The sequence below is a fragment of the Cladophialophora yegresii genome, assembly GCF_000585515.1.
Source record: "Cladophialophora yegresii CBS 114405 chromosome Unknown aczIN-supercont1.5, whole genome shotgun sequence".
In the NCBI taxonomy this organism is placed as follows: Eukaryota; Fungi; Ascomycota; class Eurotiomycetes; order Chaetothyriales; family Herpotrichiellaceae; genus Cladophialophora; species Cladophialophora yegresii.
Window position 1 is genome coordinate 462,701 of NW_006913049.1, and position 15,446 is coordinate 478,146.

Genomic DNA, 15,446 nt, shown 5'->3' on the forward strand with positions numbered 1-15,446 from the left:
GCGCCCATGTCAATGTCAGTATCAATGTGGATGTGGATGTGGATGTGGATGTGCCTGTGCTTCTGGCTGTGCGTGGTTTGCCCATACCTAAGCAAGGGAAGGGGCGGTCATTCATTCATTCATCATACGGTACTGGTCCGGACAATATGACGATACCCGACGAGACGAGATAATGTATGTGCCATAAGAAGCATTGTTCCTAGGTATTCACGAAATGATACGCGGCGTGACAATGTATGTGTTCAGTAGCATTCTTCCCAGCGCACGAAATGAAGGAACCGGGAGTATCTTCTGTCCTCTCCTGTGGTCATGCAGTCATATATATATTCATGATATACTCGCTCATCACTGATATCCAATTCATCAGCGTTCCAGTTCCAGTAACGAGAGGTCATCTCTCTCTTCTCAATCCAACAGCACCGCCATATAACTGTCGCATTGCCTCTCAATCAACAGCACCGCAATATAACTGTCGGAGACCTCTCATACAACAGCACCGCCATATAACTGCCCTAAAGCCGCCTCGTCCAGGTTCCTAGCCGCAAACTTCTCCAACGCGACTTTCGCCTCCTCGACGGCATCCACCACGGGCAGCATCGATGCCGTGTTATCCCTCATACTCTGCAAATGATTTCGCAGTTGTCCCAGCAGGGTATTCATTTCCCGATCGACGGGGTCCGCTGTCGGCGGCGCGCCGAGTGCCGAATCTGTCGATTCTGTGGATTGTGTGGAGTCTGTCGTCGCGGTGGGCGCGGTTGTCAAACACAAAGATCCGACGTCCAAAGTGCCGGCGGCAATCTTGATCCCCAAGATCGCAGCGTTTTCTCGCGCCATCTCCTCATCCTTGTGCCCGTCCTGGTGGGATCTCGCCAGCGCCAAAGGATGCAACCCCCGTTCCTTCCGCCTCCTCAGCTCTCTACTCCCGCGAAGCCCGTCCTCCAGCGTCTTCAGCTCCTTCTTGTCGAGCTTGAGCGCTGCGTTTTCCCGATTGATCTGCCTGCTCAGAAGGCGCGCGGACTGCATATTCCCCGTCAATTGCGCCTGCAGGGTCGAGATCCGCGCGAGGGTGCCGGAGAGGTCGAAGTCGTCTGCGGCGTGGCTGTTGCTGTTGCTGTTGCCGTTGCGGTTGCTAGAGGATGAGGTGGGCGGGAAGGGCATGCGCGGGAGCCGCGAGAGAAGTCTGTGGGGTACAAACGTTAGTGGTGATCGGGGAGATCGCGAACGGCGCCATGGAATCCGCGAAGGAAAAGTTCGAGGGATGAGTGACGGCGAGTTGGGAACATGCCTCGAAGCCATGTCCTCCACGACCGTCGCGTACTCGGCCTCTGCTATTGCTGTCTTACTCTCGGAGGCCGCCCGCGGTGCGCCAGTTCTAGTTGACTTTCTTGCGCTCGGTTTGCTGACCCGCGGGATCCGCGCGTTCGGTCCTCCGCCGGAGCCTGCGCGCTTGGTTCGCAAGTTCAAGAGGATCGAGTGGATCTTGTCCTGAGAGGACTGCGGGAGAGGTTTCCATTTCTTGCGGATCGTCGCTTGCGGGATGTGCTTAATGCGTGGTTCGAGGGTCGGGCGAGCGTGCACGTTGGCGCGCGCGTGGGCGTAGGTCTGTGACTGTCCTTGGGATTGTGTACGGCCATTCTTCGCGGTTCGGGAGGCGGGCTTCGAGGCGCCCATGGTGGTTGGGTTGTCGAAGGTCAGATTCTGGTGGAGGGTCGCGGTGCGAAGATGGTGCTGAGAGGGGATTGGTAATTGCAGGTACACGCGCCCCGTGCACTGTGGTAAAAGGTATGTTCTTTTCCCTCACGCGTTACTGATGCGTACCTGATGGACGTGAGATGCGGTGTTGATTTTGTGGCCCAATCGGGTTTAGTGGACATGTCGTATCGAATACGAGGGCTGCATTGGAGCCTAGACACACTCGATGGTACGGAGGATGGGTGTCTGCATTATCTTCCCTTGCGCTGAGTAGATAATATGGCTTACGCGCAGTCCTGCTGGCAAACACGCTGAACATGTTATCGTGATCATATGTCGCTCGACCCGCCTGTTACCTCGCTGTGCTCTATTCTCGAGTCGAACTTTAAACTGAACATGAAATCGGTCGTCTGAGGTAGCCCTTATCCATGCTGATACGGGCGAGATGGCCCTCATCGTCATCTCACCTGCAAGTTTTCATTGTTCCGGCCCGTTCGCATACTTCATCAATCTGGAGTAAGACGAGACGGGGATGACTAGGCAATCTGAGCGTGTTGAGAAGAAGAGGGCTAGGTTGTCTTTTCCGAGGACGACAACTTTCGCGCGAACTGACGAGATATTGCCGGGCCGTTTCTCGCCGCGACATCATCAAACCGTCGCTGAAATGACGGGCTGATTGAATTGACTCTGTATTTGGCTTTCTATTGTCTAATGTGTCAATCATCCACTGTTGGTAGGTATCCTTCCAGAATCCACCGTCTAGTAGGTATACTGAAAGTCTGCAACACCCTCAATCAACCGCCCCTTGGCTCTTGCTCTCCGGTTGGCGTACCAGAACCATACCGTACACGCACACACCACCACTATCATCAACAAATGGCTCCCAATACTGACCCAGATAGCTGTCAGATACCGCGGTGCCTCCCTCTGCCGGACGATGTAACTCCCCGCAATGCCACCGAGTCCGTTACAGGCGGAAATGGCGGCGGCGACGGTCGCGCGCTTCCACTGTCCGACGATGTTATTTGCCTGGTAAGCGCTGAGGGCAGCCCAATTGGAGATGTATGCCCCGGTGGCGAGAAACGTGCCGATATATCGCACCGTGACTTGAGTGGGGAAACCGAGCATGCAGAATCCGACGATCAAGCACATGGCGTTGAAGGAGATGATGGGAGCGCGAACGCAGTATTTATCGCCGATATATGACGACAACAACACAGGAATGACGGAGTAGTAGTAGGGAGGGGATGAGAGCAGGATTGCTTTGTTAGAGGAGAAACCCATACCGGATTGTAGGATGATGGGGAGAAAGTACGACAGGGCGGTCGACACCAGGTTGAGCAGGAAGAAGAGGATGCAGAAGGCGTAGAGTTTCGGGTCGAGGAAGTGGATCAATATTGCGGACAGGCGGAATGGTTCGGGTTTCGCGCCGTCCTGGCGATCATCGTTGATGCGGGACAGCGCGAGAGCCTTTTCGTCCGAGTTGAGGAAGTGGAATGAGTGTTCAGCGCGGTCAGGGAAGTCGACCATCCAGAAATAGGTGATCAGGCCGAGGAAGACGGTCACGGCGCCTTGGACAAGGTACATCCACTGCCAGCCACGGAGACCGTGGCGGTGATCGAGGTGGTTGAGGCCAAAGTTGACAATAGAACCGGTGGCGAGGACGATAATCTCGCCGGACTGCAGCAGTGCGAACCGGAGTTGTTGTTCATGCCGCGTGTACCACGTTGAAATGAGATAGGTGAGCCCGGGGTAGATCCCGGACATGGAAATGCCCAGAAGGACTCTCAATGCTATCATCTGTTGCCAGCTCGTAATCGCTGCTGTGCACATGGTGATGATCCCGAACACACAAGTGGTTGCTGAGAAGAACATCCGCGGCCCAACGAATCGAAGCAGAAGGGTCGCCGGAAGCTGGCAGCACACTGATGCCACGGTGAAGATGAATATGGATACAGAATACCGATCTCCTGTGAGTTTGAGATCTGACAGCATGCTCGTGACTGCTCCTGAAGAGATGATCCCACTGTCTAGCAGATTCAGCGAGCATAGTATCCCCGCTATACTGCATAGACGGAGGTCGACCTTGAAGCGAAGGCGTGCTTCTGCTTGTGCTCGACTTGGGCCATCCTGGGGTGTCTCCTGGGTGATCTCGACAGGTAGCTCTGTATCCGAGTCGGCATACGAGTGTTCCGTGCTGGAAGCAGCATCGGGCGTCTGGGGTTGGTCATGGTAGATGTCATTCTTCGGTCGTGGGGACGCCATCAGCTGGAATAAGACTGCTAAGGCGAAGGTGGCGCGCTGGTCAGCCGCCAAGGTTGATAGCTATCCTGTGACCCAGATTAGCATACCCTTACAACACTAGGTTCACGAGATGTTTGGTGGCGACCAAGCCAAGAATCGAGATGGAGTCCATGTCAAAGTCGGAGATAATGCGGGGAATGCGACCTGGCCGATTACACCGTACCACGGGAGAGATGCCGGCAGGACCACTGTAAGAGTAACAACTCAGTCATCGCCGAGCGATCAGTGGAATGAGTGTATCTTGACAGATAGACCAGCCAGGTAGACATCATGCTGGAAAACTGCCGTGGTGCCGTGGTGGTAACCTACTGGGGTAGACCAAGATCAAGGCTCTGGGCGAATTGGTACAGCCCCTCGACTTCACATGTCAAGCACGTTGTGGAGATGACCGCACAGCCTTACCGCGAGTGGGTTTCAGCCTGATCACGTCCGGCCAATTATCTATCGCCGCGTGACGTCGGCCGATCCGACGTCCACGCGATCTCGGCCGGGCGAATGGAAACGAGAAGTGCAACCTTTCAACCAGCCCTGAGCTCAGCCTCAGTTTCCGTTCGAGAACCAAACAGAACAACTCTGTCCGTGTGAGAGCCCTGGATGCTTACCGTGACCCGTCGGGGACCCGGCTGACCGTGCGATCGATGCTTTCCGAAATCGTAGATCCTGCCTGCACAGTTTCAACTACTTCTCACATGCTCTGGTTTCCTTCCGTGGTCCAACACTGACTGTTACAGCAATACACTTCTCCTTCACATACACACACACACGCCCACATCCGCAATAAGCTGAGCTCTACAGGCAACATGGTCGAGCTCGTGCCAGCACCTGATCCAGTCTCTTTGCTTCCTCCACTCCTCGCGTGTCTACCTGCCTCGTTCGCTTCTCCCAGACCTCCGCCGGCAATGCTACCCCTCCTGTCGCCTATCCTCAGACAACGCCTGCAAATACACACATCCGGCGCTTCTCGTGAGAGTTGGGCCTCACTTTTATGCTGGGATGCAACCAAAGGCGAACGGCTGAAGGACAGGATCGAAGAGGCCGTGTTTGAGCCCCATCCAGTCTCGGGCGAGATTGAGGTGGGCGATACACATCAGCTCAAGTACAAACGATTTGACGAGGAAACTTTAAGAGCCCAAATAGCATTGATCGACTGGCCGTTTACGGCAATATATTTATGGTGCAGCGGCGAAGAGGAGGGAAGTGCGTGGAAGCTAGCAGAACTCCTTCCATACGATGAGGATCTCCGGAAAGACCCCTCATGGTCGGATTCGGTTGCAGAAGCAAACGAGAGCTCCAACGAGCGATTGGTGAATGAAGCTTTGCGCGAAGCAGACGAGGCAGCGATTGGGCGGAATCAGAGAAATCTATCGGTCCCTGCCAATGATGAAGATGATTATTGGGCAATGTACGATCACACGCCCGGCAGGACACCTGCTCGAAAGGAGTCGGTTCAGCCCCAGCTAGGTGGACCTTCCGAGGAGGATTACTACGCACGGTATGGCACAGTCCAGCCAGCGATGGATAACCACGACCCAGACGAACAACTGGAAGACAGCTCCGAACCACGGCTGAACGGGCATGCTCTACAGCAGATGCTTTCACAGCACTCTCAACCTCCCAAAGAACTAGATCCGCCGCCGTATCAGGGGTCTGACGCGCCTGACGCCGACCAGGTGGACGAGAGACTGGTCGAGGTGACACATCCCGTACCGTCGTCGCCATCGTCGAGAGGTTCAGATGCAGTGGCTCGCCTAGAAGAACACGCAGAACGTTTTGGCGCGTCCGAGATTGGTATCAAGCAGCACATCAGCACGACGATGAAGAGCATGTACCGATTAGCCCGCAGTGCTGGCATCACCAAGGATGAATTTGAGGGTATAGTGCGCCGGGAGCTGGAGACGTTAAGTCTTTTGGATCTGGATGACTAGTTGTGTGTGTACTTTGCTCGATGGGTCGCGGATGTTGTTTAGATAGGACAAACAGCCGAGAAAGTGAACTCGCTTAGGACCGGAATCTGATCTGTGGCAGTAACGATGTCACGTGGTTGCCCCTTTCCACGAGGCTTCCCGAGGCTGTGACGCACGGGCCACCTCCTTTCAATGGCGTGAATGGCAAGTCTGACGCGTTCGGCCAAAAAGTTATGGACACGATTCCAATCCAGCCTCAATTCACTGTGAGGGTCTTGAATTTCATCCGTCCCTTCCTTCTCCTTGCCTTCGTTTCTCATCAGCCTTTTTTCTTTCTTGCGTTCATCTCATCTTTTCTTGTCCCTTTCACCCTCGCCGCGATCGAACCCTTTGTTTCTGTGAGACGTCGAAGATGTCGACGCCCAACTCGACCCTGCGCCAGCGGGGTCCGAAGAAGGAGAACAGGCCTGTGGTGAATGGGGACAAGGAAGATGACGAGGCCCTGAAGAGAGCCCTCGACGACCTGAACAGAAGTGTGTCAAATGAATGGGACTACAAGCTAGCACTGGGTATAATCACCGTCCTGGCTTTTGCGACTCGATTCTTTGGCATCAACCACCCCAACGAGGTCGTCTTCGACGAGGTGCATTTTGGAAAGGTATGGTCGGAATGCATAACAGGCTCACACTCGACTGACCACCGCTTCAGTTCGCATCTTACTACCTGCAACGTACCTACTTTTTCGACGTCCACCCTCCCTTCGGAAAGCTCCTGTTCGCCCTGGTTGGATGGCTTGTTGGTTACGATGGGCACTTTCTGTTTGACAACATTGGCGAGTCGTATATCGCGAACAATGTGCCATACCTGGCATTCAGAGGTCTCCCGGCCTTCCTCGGAGCTCTCACGGTCGTGGTAGTCTATTTGATCATGTGGGAGTCAGGGTACTCTCTGCCTGCCTGTGTTCTGGCCGCAGGGCTGGTCCTCTTCGACAACTCTCACGTCGGACAGACTCGCCTGATCCTCCTTGATGCCACGCTTGTCTTCTTCGTCTCCCTCAGCATATACTGTTATGTCCGCTTCTACAAGCAACGACACGACGCATTTGGCAGGAAATGGTGGAAATGGCTTCTGTTGTGCGGCTTCTGTATGAGCTGTGTCATCTCCACAAAATACGTCGGCGCATTTACCTTCTTCACCATTGGATGTGCCGTGTTGCTCGATCTGTGGGACCTCCTAGACATCAACCGGAAGGGAGGCCCGTTGGATCTATTCACGTTCGGCAAGCACTTTGTGGCACGAGCTGTGGGACTCGTCATCATTCCATTCTTCTTCTACCTGTTCTGGTTTCAGGTCCACTTCGCCATCCTGACCAGATCCGGCCCTGGCGACGACTTTATGACGCCAGAATTTCAAGAGACCCTCAGCGACAACCTGATGCACCAAGCTTCGGTCGACATCCAATACTACGACTATATCACCCTTCGCCACAAGGACACGAAAGTGTACCTCCACAGCCATCCAGATCGGTACCCCCTCCGCTATGATGATGGCCGTATTTCCAGCCAAGGTCAACAAGTCACGGGTTACCCCTTCAATGACACAAACAACAACTGGGAAATCTTGCCAAATGTCCCCACGCCTGATCCATCCACTTGGTCCGGCAAGCCTGTGCTCAACGGGGATGTGGTCAAACTCCGCCACGTGGTCACAAACACCATCCTCCTCACCCACGACGTCGCATCGCCTTACTATCCTACGAACCAAGAATTCACCACCGTGCCACTTGACGTCGCGGCTGGAGAGCGCCACAACGACACCCTATTTGAAATCCGGATGGAACAAGGCAAGAAAGGCTCACCATTCAGATCCATGTCCGGCCAGTTCAAACTGATCCATTACCCGACCAAAGTCGCCATGTGGACACATACCACTCCCTTACCGGATTGGGCCTTCAAACAAGCCGAAATCAACGGCAACAAGAATGCCCAACAGGCCACCAACATTTGGTACGTGGATGACATTCCGTCTCTACCGGAGGACTCGCCGCGACGGATCAAGGAGGCAAAGAAGACGAAATCTCTGCCTTTCTACCGCAAATACATTGAACTCCAGCGTGCCATGTTCTACCACAACAACGCCCTTACCGCGTCACATCCATACGCGACCCAACCGTACCAGTGGCCCTTCCTGCTCCGGGGAGTCAGTTTCTGGACCCAAGACAGCACGAAGCAGCAGATCTACTTTCTCGGCAATCCGATCGGATACTGGATTGCGAGTGCTTTGCTAGCTGTCTTCGCTGGCATCCTCGGCGCCGATCAACTAAGTCTCCGCCGTGGGATCGATGCCCTTGATCGCCGTAAGTATCACCGCGCCTCTTTTTCAGGCCATCGCACATTAACATGAATATGAATACAGGCACGCGGTCAAGACTGTACAACTCGACGGGCTTCTTCTTCCTCTGCTGGGCGGCACACTATTTCCCCTTCTACCTCATGGGCCGCCAACTCTTCCTGCACCACTACCTGCCCGCCCACCTGGCGTCGTGTCTCGTGACGGGCGCGCTCGTCGAATTCATCTTCAACGTCGACCCGGTCCTCGACGACGATGTTCCAACTACCGCGAAGAAAGATACTGGTAAGCCACTGGCAAAACCACATGACAACAACAAGGCGCGGAAGCACTTTCAGACCGCCAGCGAGAGGCTCCGGGGTCAGAGCATGCTGGGCACGTGGGTTGCCACGGGTGTCGTCCTGTGCGTGGTACTGTATGGGTTCTATTTCTTCTTCCCATTGACGTATGGCTGGCCGGGCTTGACGCCCGAGCAGGTCAACGCCCGCAAGTGGCTGGGTTACGATTTGCATTTCGCAAAGTGAATGTCATAAATGAGCAAGGCAGGCAAATTTGGGTTCAATCAATTGGAGAGGTAGCTAGCGCAGCATGTTGTGGCATCACAGAATTGGCACAGCAGAGCGAGCACAGCAAAGCAGAACACACCAGGGCAGGGCAGGTCATGGCCACTAAGAGCAAAAGAACACGATCAAAGCAACAGATGGTCTTGCTCCAAGAGTACAGGAGGATTGATGCGATGCTAGCGCCACGCGGACTTGTGCTCCTTCTGAATCTGAACACTACGCTGCGACCTCTTTTCTACAGTCCGGACTCTGCATCCGGGAGGGAAGGAAAGTAGGCAACCGGCCCGTATACCATACGTGCGTGTGCGTGTACTTGGCCGTGTACTGCACGCTGTTAGGTACTGTGGTACTGTGCTCTACTGCACTGCACTGTATTCCAAATCTGAGCAGAAACTCATACTCACCCCCAGCTACCTCGGTAGCATCATACCAACCTGCGTGCTGTCTATCTGCCTGTCTACCTATCTCCTTGCGTGTATATCATGCTCCTGCTAGCATGTCGGTGTGAACCAGAGTATCCCTAATCTGGTGCTTTCCAGGCACGCACATTCATACAATACTCGTACATACTCATGCTGTATTTGTATTTCCGCATGTTGAGCGGGCATATCGCTTGGCGTGGTCATGGGCACTTTTCCGTCTCTCGTGCGGAGTATTACCTCGTATCAGACCCTTACTCCGTACTTCCGTCTTTTACACCTACGTACCTTTGGACCCTCGTATGACGAGGATCTCTCTCGCTCATGCAATGCAGACTGGGACCGGAAAAGACGGAGCGAGCCGCGGCTCAACAGACAATACGCAGTACGAGTGATACCGGTCGGGAGTCGGGAGTCGGCAAAGCCATCGATGTGCGCACCTGACTGGGAAACATGGCAGTCGGCTGATGCTTTGCGCTTGGGTTCCGGCTGTCGGCGTGTGGTACATACACAGCATGCACGGGACATGGATGTCGGGGAAGTATGTGAAGGTTCGTTACATGTCATGCTGACGTCCTCTTACCGTACAGTGTCAGCGTGCCTTCTGTGCGCTCGGTCGCGCTCCGGCTGTCGGTGTACTCGTACCTTCTCTATTCAACTTTGGGCAGTCGGGCCGTCCACGTTCACGGGTCTTTCTGCTCCAGTACTACGATCGGCAGCTGTCTCTGTCGGTGTGCATTTGCCCGAACAGGTCAAGAAACACTGCACTGGAAATACGTGGCAAGCCCAGTCCAGCCTTGTTGCCTAGGTCTGGGCCTGGGCCTTGTCTCGTGCTGCGTTGCCACTTTGATCGCCGCCGTTGTTGCAGGTTGCGAGAACGCGCTCGTTGAGCCTCGGTCGTTGTCTACGCCGGAAGGTATCCAAAGTCGCGGTGGTGCTGCTCTCGTCGCCGTGTCTATATCGACCACATCACATCTTCAGTGTGCATAGCACTTCTGCCGCACCACAAAGCTAGCTCCAAGTCCATGGCCGCTTCAGCCGCAACGGTAGTCAGTAAGGGTTGTACGTGTACACTACCATCTGTTAACAGTCCTTGCCGGATAAGGTCAGACAGAATCTCTTATTCCCTCGGAAGCGTGGAGGCTGGACGACAGCGCTAGCGTCTTCATACGACCTGGCAGAAAAACGCCTGACGATTGGGTGTCAGGCAGGAGTCGTTAGTATCTGTAGCTGCCTCATGCAGGTTTTGCCTCTGCTGATGTTCGTTTGCTGATAGCCAAGTTTCATTTGGTCACTGCATAATGCGGCCACAGGAATCGATGGAAAGACGGGGGTTCCGGTAGGTGCAAGCAAGAGCTGAGCCGGGAGTGGTGGGAGTCGAGGTAGGATATGATCAGATGACCATTCCCGCCTCTGGCTTCTGGCGTCTGGCCTCCGAGGTCGTCCTTTGGGTCAAGGCAAACCGTGAGTTTGCATGCATGTCTGGTGCTCTGAGTCCGTGGGTATGCTCGACCAGTCCAGCCGGGCTCTCCTGTTTCGGCATTTCTGGCTTCGGTGCAGATGCACCTAGTCTGTTGCTCTGGTCGTCCCTGTTGGCTGCTGAGTGGTGCCGATGCGGGCAACGTCTCTCAGATCAGCGGTGGAAGATCCCAGCCATCGTAGCCGACGAGCCCGAAGCGCCAGGCTGAACAACATTCCTCGAAAATGACGAGACCACCCTGGCAATTCTGATAACGACCCGAGCTATTTTAGCAAATCCGTCAGTTCTTCTCCAGTTAGTCTCGTGTGCTAGACCCACATGGATTCTATGCCCTGATTCGTGATAGCGTATGTGGGCCTCTTGATTGGATCGTCCATTGGCACCAGGTTCACTAGCTTGCCAGTGTTCTGTAACCTTGTTCATACTAGGGCCGAGCGGTCGTGTGCTCGACGCATCGAAGAACCTCTGGCCTGATCGTTCGCCACGGATGCTGATTGAGGGTAGATGTGACTCTCCATGACGCCGGGCGCAAATCGCCAACCCTCGCCAGGACTTCCTGTATCGTATCCAAGTTCTCGGAGACGATCACACATGGCTGCGGGGAAGCCGCCTTCACAAACGGTGGCGTTGACGCGCTTTGTTGTGGACATCGTCATATTGCGGTCGTTGCAATGAGGTTCTGGGGCAGGAAACACCGAGAGACCCAGACGGAACCGAGCTCGAGGATGTTGACCCCCATCAATGTGTTCATAAGTGATTGGTCAGGTGATGTTTCTTTTGCCATGGAGTGCACTAGTGCTGCTGAAGCCCTTCGATTCCATCACAAGCTGAACAGAAGGAACGCAGACTTCGGGCCGAACAGAAGGTACGTAGACTTCGCATCGGTTGTCAGGTTGGAACAACGATGGCTGGACTGTGACCTGGGAGAGTCAGTCCAACTGGACGTGATGTCAAAGATGGCTGTCTTACCTGTCATGGCTGATCCCTGCCGCCTGCTGTGCTGTGACCATCTACTGCGGACGTATGGAGTTAGACGATATGCAAGAGGCTCCGAATCATGCAAGGCACCGCCTTGCATCGCAGGCTTCCCCACCAGGGCTGGAACACCGGGTAAAAGTAGAAGTCAGAAGTAAAGGAAAGGACTGGCCCAACTGGGAGAGACGGTCGTGCATCGAGTGGGATGGATAGTGGGAAAGAACGGACACCGAAACAGACAGCGGCAGAAGCGGGCAAGTGCATTGGACAAGCGTATTGGGCCAGAGCAGAGTTAGGAAACGGCATCGCAATGAGAGCGCTCTCGGGTCATGTGTCTTTTCGATGTTTTTGGGTTTTTCTGTATACTTAGCTAGGTCAAATCAATCTCGTGCAAGCGAAGTCCACCTTGGCCATGGCTCAGAGAGCAGCAATTGTGACGAACGCCCGATGTCCCAGCAAGATGAAATCGCCACAGGGCGCCAAGCCAGTGCATGTCAGCCAGTCACGGTTACTCCAAGCGTTTCTTCCTAATACCGTAACCCATAGTGCTCCGTACGCGCCCCGCTAAGACGCCTCCCATCGTTCCGTAGATCAATTTGAAAGACGACTGCGCCAAACAAGCAGCGAACCAGTATGCCTTGAAAAGATATATCCCAAGTAGAGCCAAGTGCTGACTCCGTAGCGCCGCGCTCAGGAATACAGCACCCTTAAAACAAAGGCTGGTGAATGCAGAAGTGCCGCAAGGGTAAATGAAAACGTCTCAATAGATGGTGCCGTAGGCTGCAGCTAGCGATAGTGGACTGGTTCACTGGCAATCTCGGTCAGTCTCTTCGGCTGGAGACAAACAACTTCGGCCTTGTCGTTGACCGTGATCCTCGCAGGGATGTTGGTATGCGTAGGATACCGAGCCTTCCGTTCGAGTTCGTCTAGTGGGGTTTGAGAACGAATGTACTTGACGCGGCCGTCGTCGATCGGATTCCAGTCCCAGCTCTCGAAGCGTCCTTGGGTCAAGGCGGACCAGACGAACCGACGCCGACGCTGACACGTGAGAACGTCGTCTGTGATCTTCTTAAAGTCCCATTTCTTGTTCGCTTCTTGCTCGAAGACCTTGAATACAGCCAGGACCTCGGGGTCTTCACTGCTGGCGAGATTCACCCGTTCAAGCGGATCCTTCTGTAGGTTGAACAACTGGGGGGGATCGACTGGGCATGTGATGTACTTCCACTCGCCCCGACGAATCATCATCAGAGGAGCCACGGTTCCCTCGCCCATATATTCGGCAAAGACGGTATCATGTCCGCCGTCTCCTCCGTAGAGGTGAGGCAACAGAGACAACCCGTCCATTGGCAGCCCAGGAACAAGCTTGGATCCGATCAACTCCACCAGCGTGGGCATCAGGTCTAGGGTAGATACATTCTGAGAGACGCGATGCGGCCGGAATTGCTTGGGGTGGCTGATGAGCATCGGTACGCGGACGGAATTCTCAAAGTAGGACATCTTGTACCAGAGACCTCTCTCGCCCAGCATATCCCCATGATCGCCAGAGAACATGACAACTGATACGTGTCAGTCAATGTATCAATGGAAGCGTGGAAAGGAGACTCACCGGTGTTGTCGTCCAGACCACATTTCTTCAGCACCTCGAGTAATTGCCCGATGCAGTCGTCCACGTAGCTGACCGCACCATAGTAGGCTCGGCGAGCACGCTTGATCTGCTCATCAGTGAAGTTATGGCCCTCGATTTCACAGACCTGCATGAGGCGTCTGCTGTGCGGATCCTGGTCTTCTTCGTTGATATGCAGGTTAGGCAAGTCGATATCAACGCCTTCGTACAGGTCCCAGTACTTGTCCTCAATTGCATAGGGGTCATGGGGATGCGTGAACGAGACGGTCAAGGCGAACGGCCGTTTCCCCGCTGGTCCTCGTGCATAGTCATAGAGATATTGCTTGGACTTATACAAGACTTCCTCGTCGTAGTCCAGTTGATTGGTCCTAACGCAGGGCCCGGCTTGCAAGATAGAGCTGCTGTTGTGGTACCACTCGAGTCGTCGACCGGGATCGTCCCAGTTCACCGCCCAGCCGAAATCTCCCGGGTAGATGTCCGCGGTCAGCCGGTTCTCATAGCCGTGCAGTTGATCTCCGATAAAGTGCATCTTGCCCGCCAGAGTGGTTTCGTAGCCAGCGGCACGCAGGTAGTGAGCGTATGTCGGCGTGTCAGAGGGAATGGAGCAAGCGTTGTCGTAAGATCCAATCTTCGAGGGAAGCTGGCCACTGATCAGACACATGCGGGATGGAGCGCACAGCGGTGAATTGCAATATGCCGAATCGAAAACGACTGAGCGTTCTGCCAATTGATCCAGGTTGGGCGTTTTGATTTGAGACTTGCGATTGTGCATCTTCAAAAGAGGAGCCGCCAGTTGGTCCGCCATGATGAACAAGATGTTGGGCTTTGGAGGGAACAGAGGGGTCGAGAACCCGTCGGCGCCTTGATATCCATTAGGAGGCGACACTGGGGGAGAATGTGGGAAGGGGTTGAAGGAGCCCATGACCGTGGCAATTGATTAGCTGAATTCTGTCTATGTTGTGTGCGTTTCCACTTTCTGAAGAGCTAAAGTCTGCCTGCCAAAGTCGTGGTCCGATCGAAGAAGAGAGGGAGGAGTCTGGAATCCGCGAGGTGGAAGGGGGTTACATATACAGTTAGGGGGCGCACGTGGTGGAGAGACTTTGCGGGCTCAGATGTGACGCTGCCTGGTTCGGAAAAGAATGCAGAGGTGGCAGAAAGAAAACAGTAAAGGACAAGTGAATCAAGGAGTGGGCAGGAAGTTGAGCCAGTGAAGGAAGACAGACCCGGGCTGGAGGCGAACGTTGCCGACGCTGCTTCTAGTTACGAGCGACTGGGTTCGCACCGCTTTCGGTGCTGCAGACCGTAAAGTTACTCATGTCATGGATGCTGGGCGGGCGATACAGTAGCGTATGTGGGGACGACGATGTTCATCACAATATACCAGGTTCGCAATTCCTGTCGTATCAGGCGCCAGATTAGCCAAGGCGGTGGGCAAGGCGGTCAGCCTGATCCTGCGCCTAATTTGATGCAGCTGAATCTCTCTCCTTTTCCTGGCGCAGCCAAGGAGGTCGATGACCTTTCGCAGGCAGATTAGCAATATGTCAGAGTAATCGCTGAGCACGCAAGAGCGGAGAAAATGAGGATGCGACGTCTACACAAAGCATATTATCGTGGGTAGGGAAATGGCAACATTTTCGTGTATGATCACGCCATTCATTGCCACAACCAGGCTAGTGTAGGCGGTGACAGAGCACGCAGACGCGTGAGAGGTGGGTGAAACGACCAAGTGAGCCCGGAGTGAATCTTCCACGATTCTCCGTCCGTCGGTTCCTGCAGCCTTGATTCGGGCCTGATCCCTGCCTGATATGCGCGGCTGACCAGGGCCCCCAATCAGCACATGAATCAGAGACACCGCCGACTTTTGTTGCGAGTCTATCCTCGCTTGTTCTGCCGATCCTTGGCTTCTATTGAACTCGTGCGTTGAGATCCGCCATTGGTCGCGGTGGTCGCATACCCCGGACTGGTTGAACCTCGCCGTGTCTGTGGGCGCATGGGAATCTGAAAACACGGGGTACCGGAGATTGGTCTCGCCCATTTGGGTGTCGTTGCAATCGCAACCACTTCCAGCTGGAGCGGCGGACGGAGCACAGGAGTCCGCAATTCCGAAACTGAGGCCTTTCCATCTCAGAAATACGA

At 54.5% G+C, this 15,446-nt stretch overlaps 5 protein-coding genes across 5 annotated transcripts; 2 read left to right on the top strand and 3 right to left on the bottom strand.

Moving 5' to 3' along the window:
* Positions 1-483: 483 nt before the first annotated feature.
* A1O7_06899 (uncharacterized protein) lies at positions 484-1,671 on the bottom strand (the record flags this gene model as incomplete). The annotated part of the gene is made up of 1 exon (XM_007760899.1): positions 484-1,671. One exon carries the CDS (start codon positions 1,669-1,671, stop codon positions 484-486), a length of 1,188 nt encoding a protein of 395 aa, XP_007759089.1.
* Positions 1,672-2,451: 780 nt separating this feature from the next.
* A1O7_06900 (uncharacterized protein) lies at positions 2,452-3,957 on the bottom strand (the record flags this gene model as incomplete). The annotated part of the gene is made up of 1 exon (XM_007760900.1): positions 2,452-3,957. One exon carries the CDS (start codon positions 3,955-3,957, stop codon positions 2,452-2,454), a length of 1,506 nt encoding a protein of 501 aa, XP_007759090.1.
* Positions 3,958-4,796: 839 nt separating this feature from the next.
* Positions 4,797-5,921, top strand: A1O7_06901 (uncharacterized protein; the record flags this gene model as incomplete). Its single annotated transcript, XM_007760901.1, has 1 exon — positions 4,797-5,921. One exon carries the CDS (start codon positions 4,797-4,799, stop codon positions 5,919-5,921), a length of 1,125 nt encoding a protein of 374 aa, XP_007759091.1.
* Positions 5,922-6,312: 391 nt separating this feature from the next.
* A1O7_06902 (dolichyl-phosphate-mannose-protein mannosyltransferase) lies at positions 6,313-8,773 on the top strand (the record flags this gene model as incomplete). The annotated part of the gene is made up of 3 exons (XM_007760902.1): positions 6,313-6,558; positions 6,609-8,256; positions 8,316-8,773. 3 exons carry the CDS (start codon positions 6,313-6,315, stop codon positions 8,771-8,773), a joined length of 2,352 nt encoding a protein of 783 aa, XP_007759092.1.
* A 3,699-nt stretch (positions 8,774-12,472) lies between these two features.
* A1O7_06903 (choline-sulfatase) lies at positions 12,473-14,232 on the bottom strand (the record flags this gene model as incomplete). The annotated part of the gene is made up of 2 exons (XM_007760903.1): positions 12,473-13,242; positions 13,293-14,232. The coding sequence occupies 2 exons, from the start codon at positions 14,230-14,232 to the stop codon at positions 12,473-12,475; spliced, it is 1,710 nt and encodes a 569-aa protein (XP_007759093.1).
* Between the last annotated feature and the right edge of the window lie 1,214 nt (positions 14,233-15,446).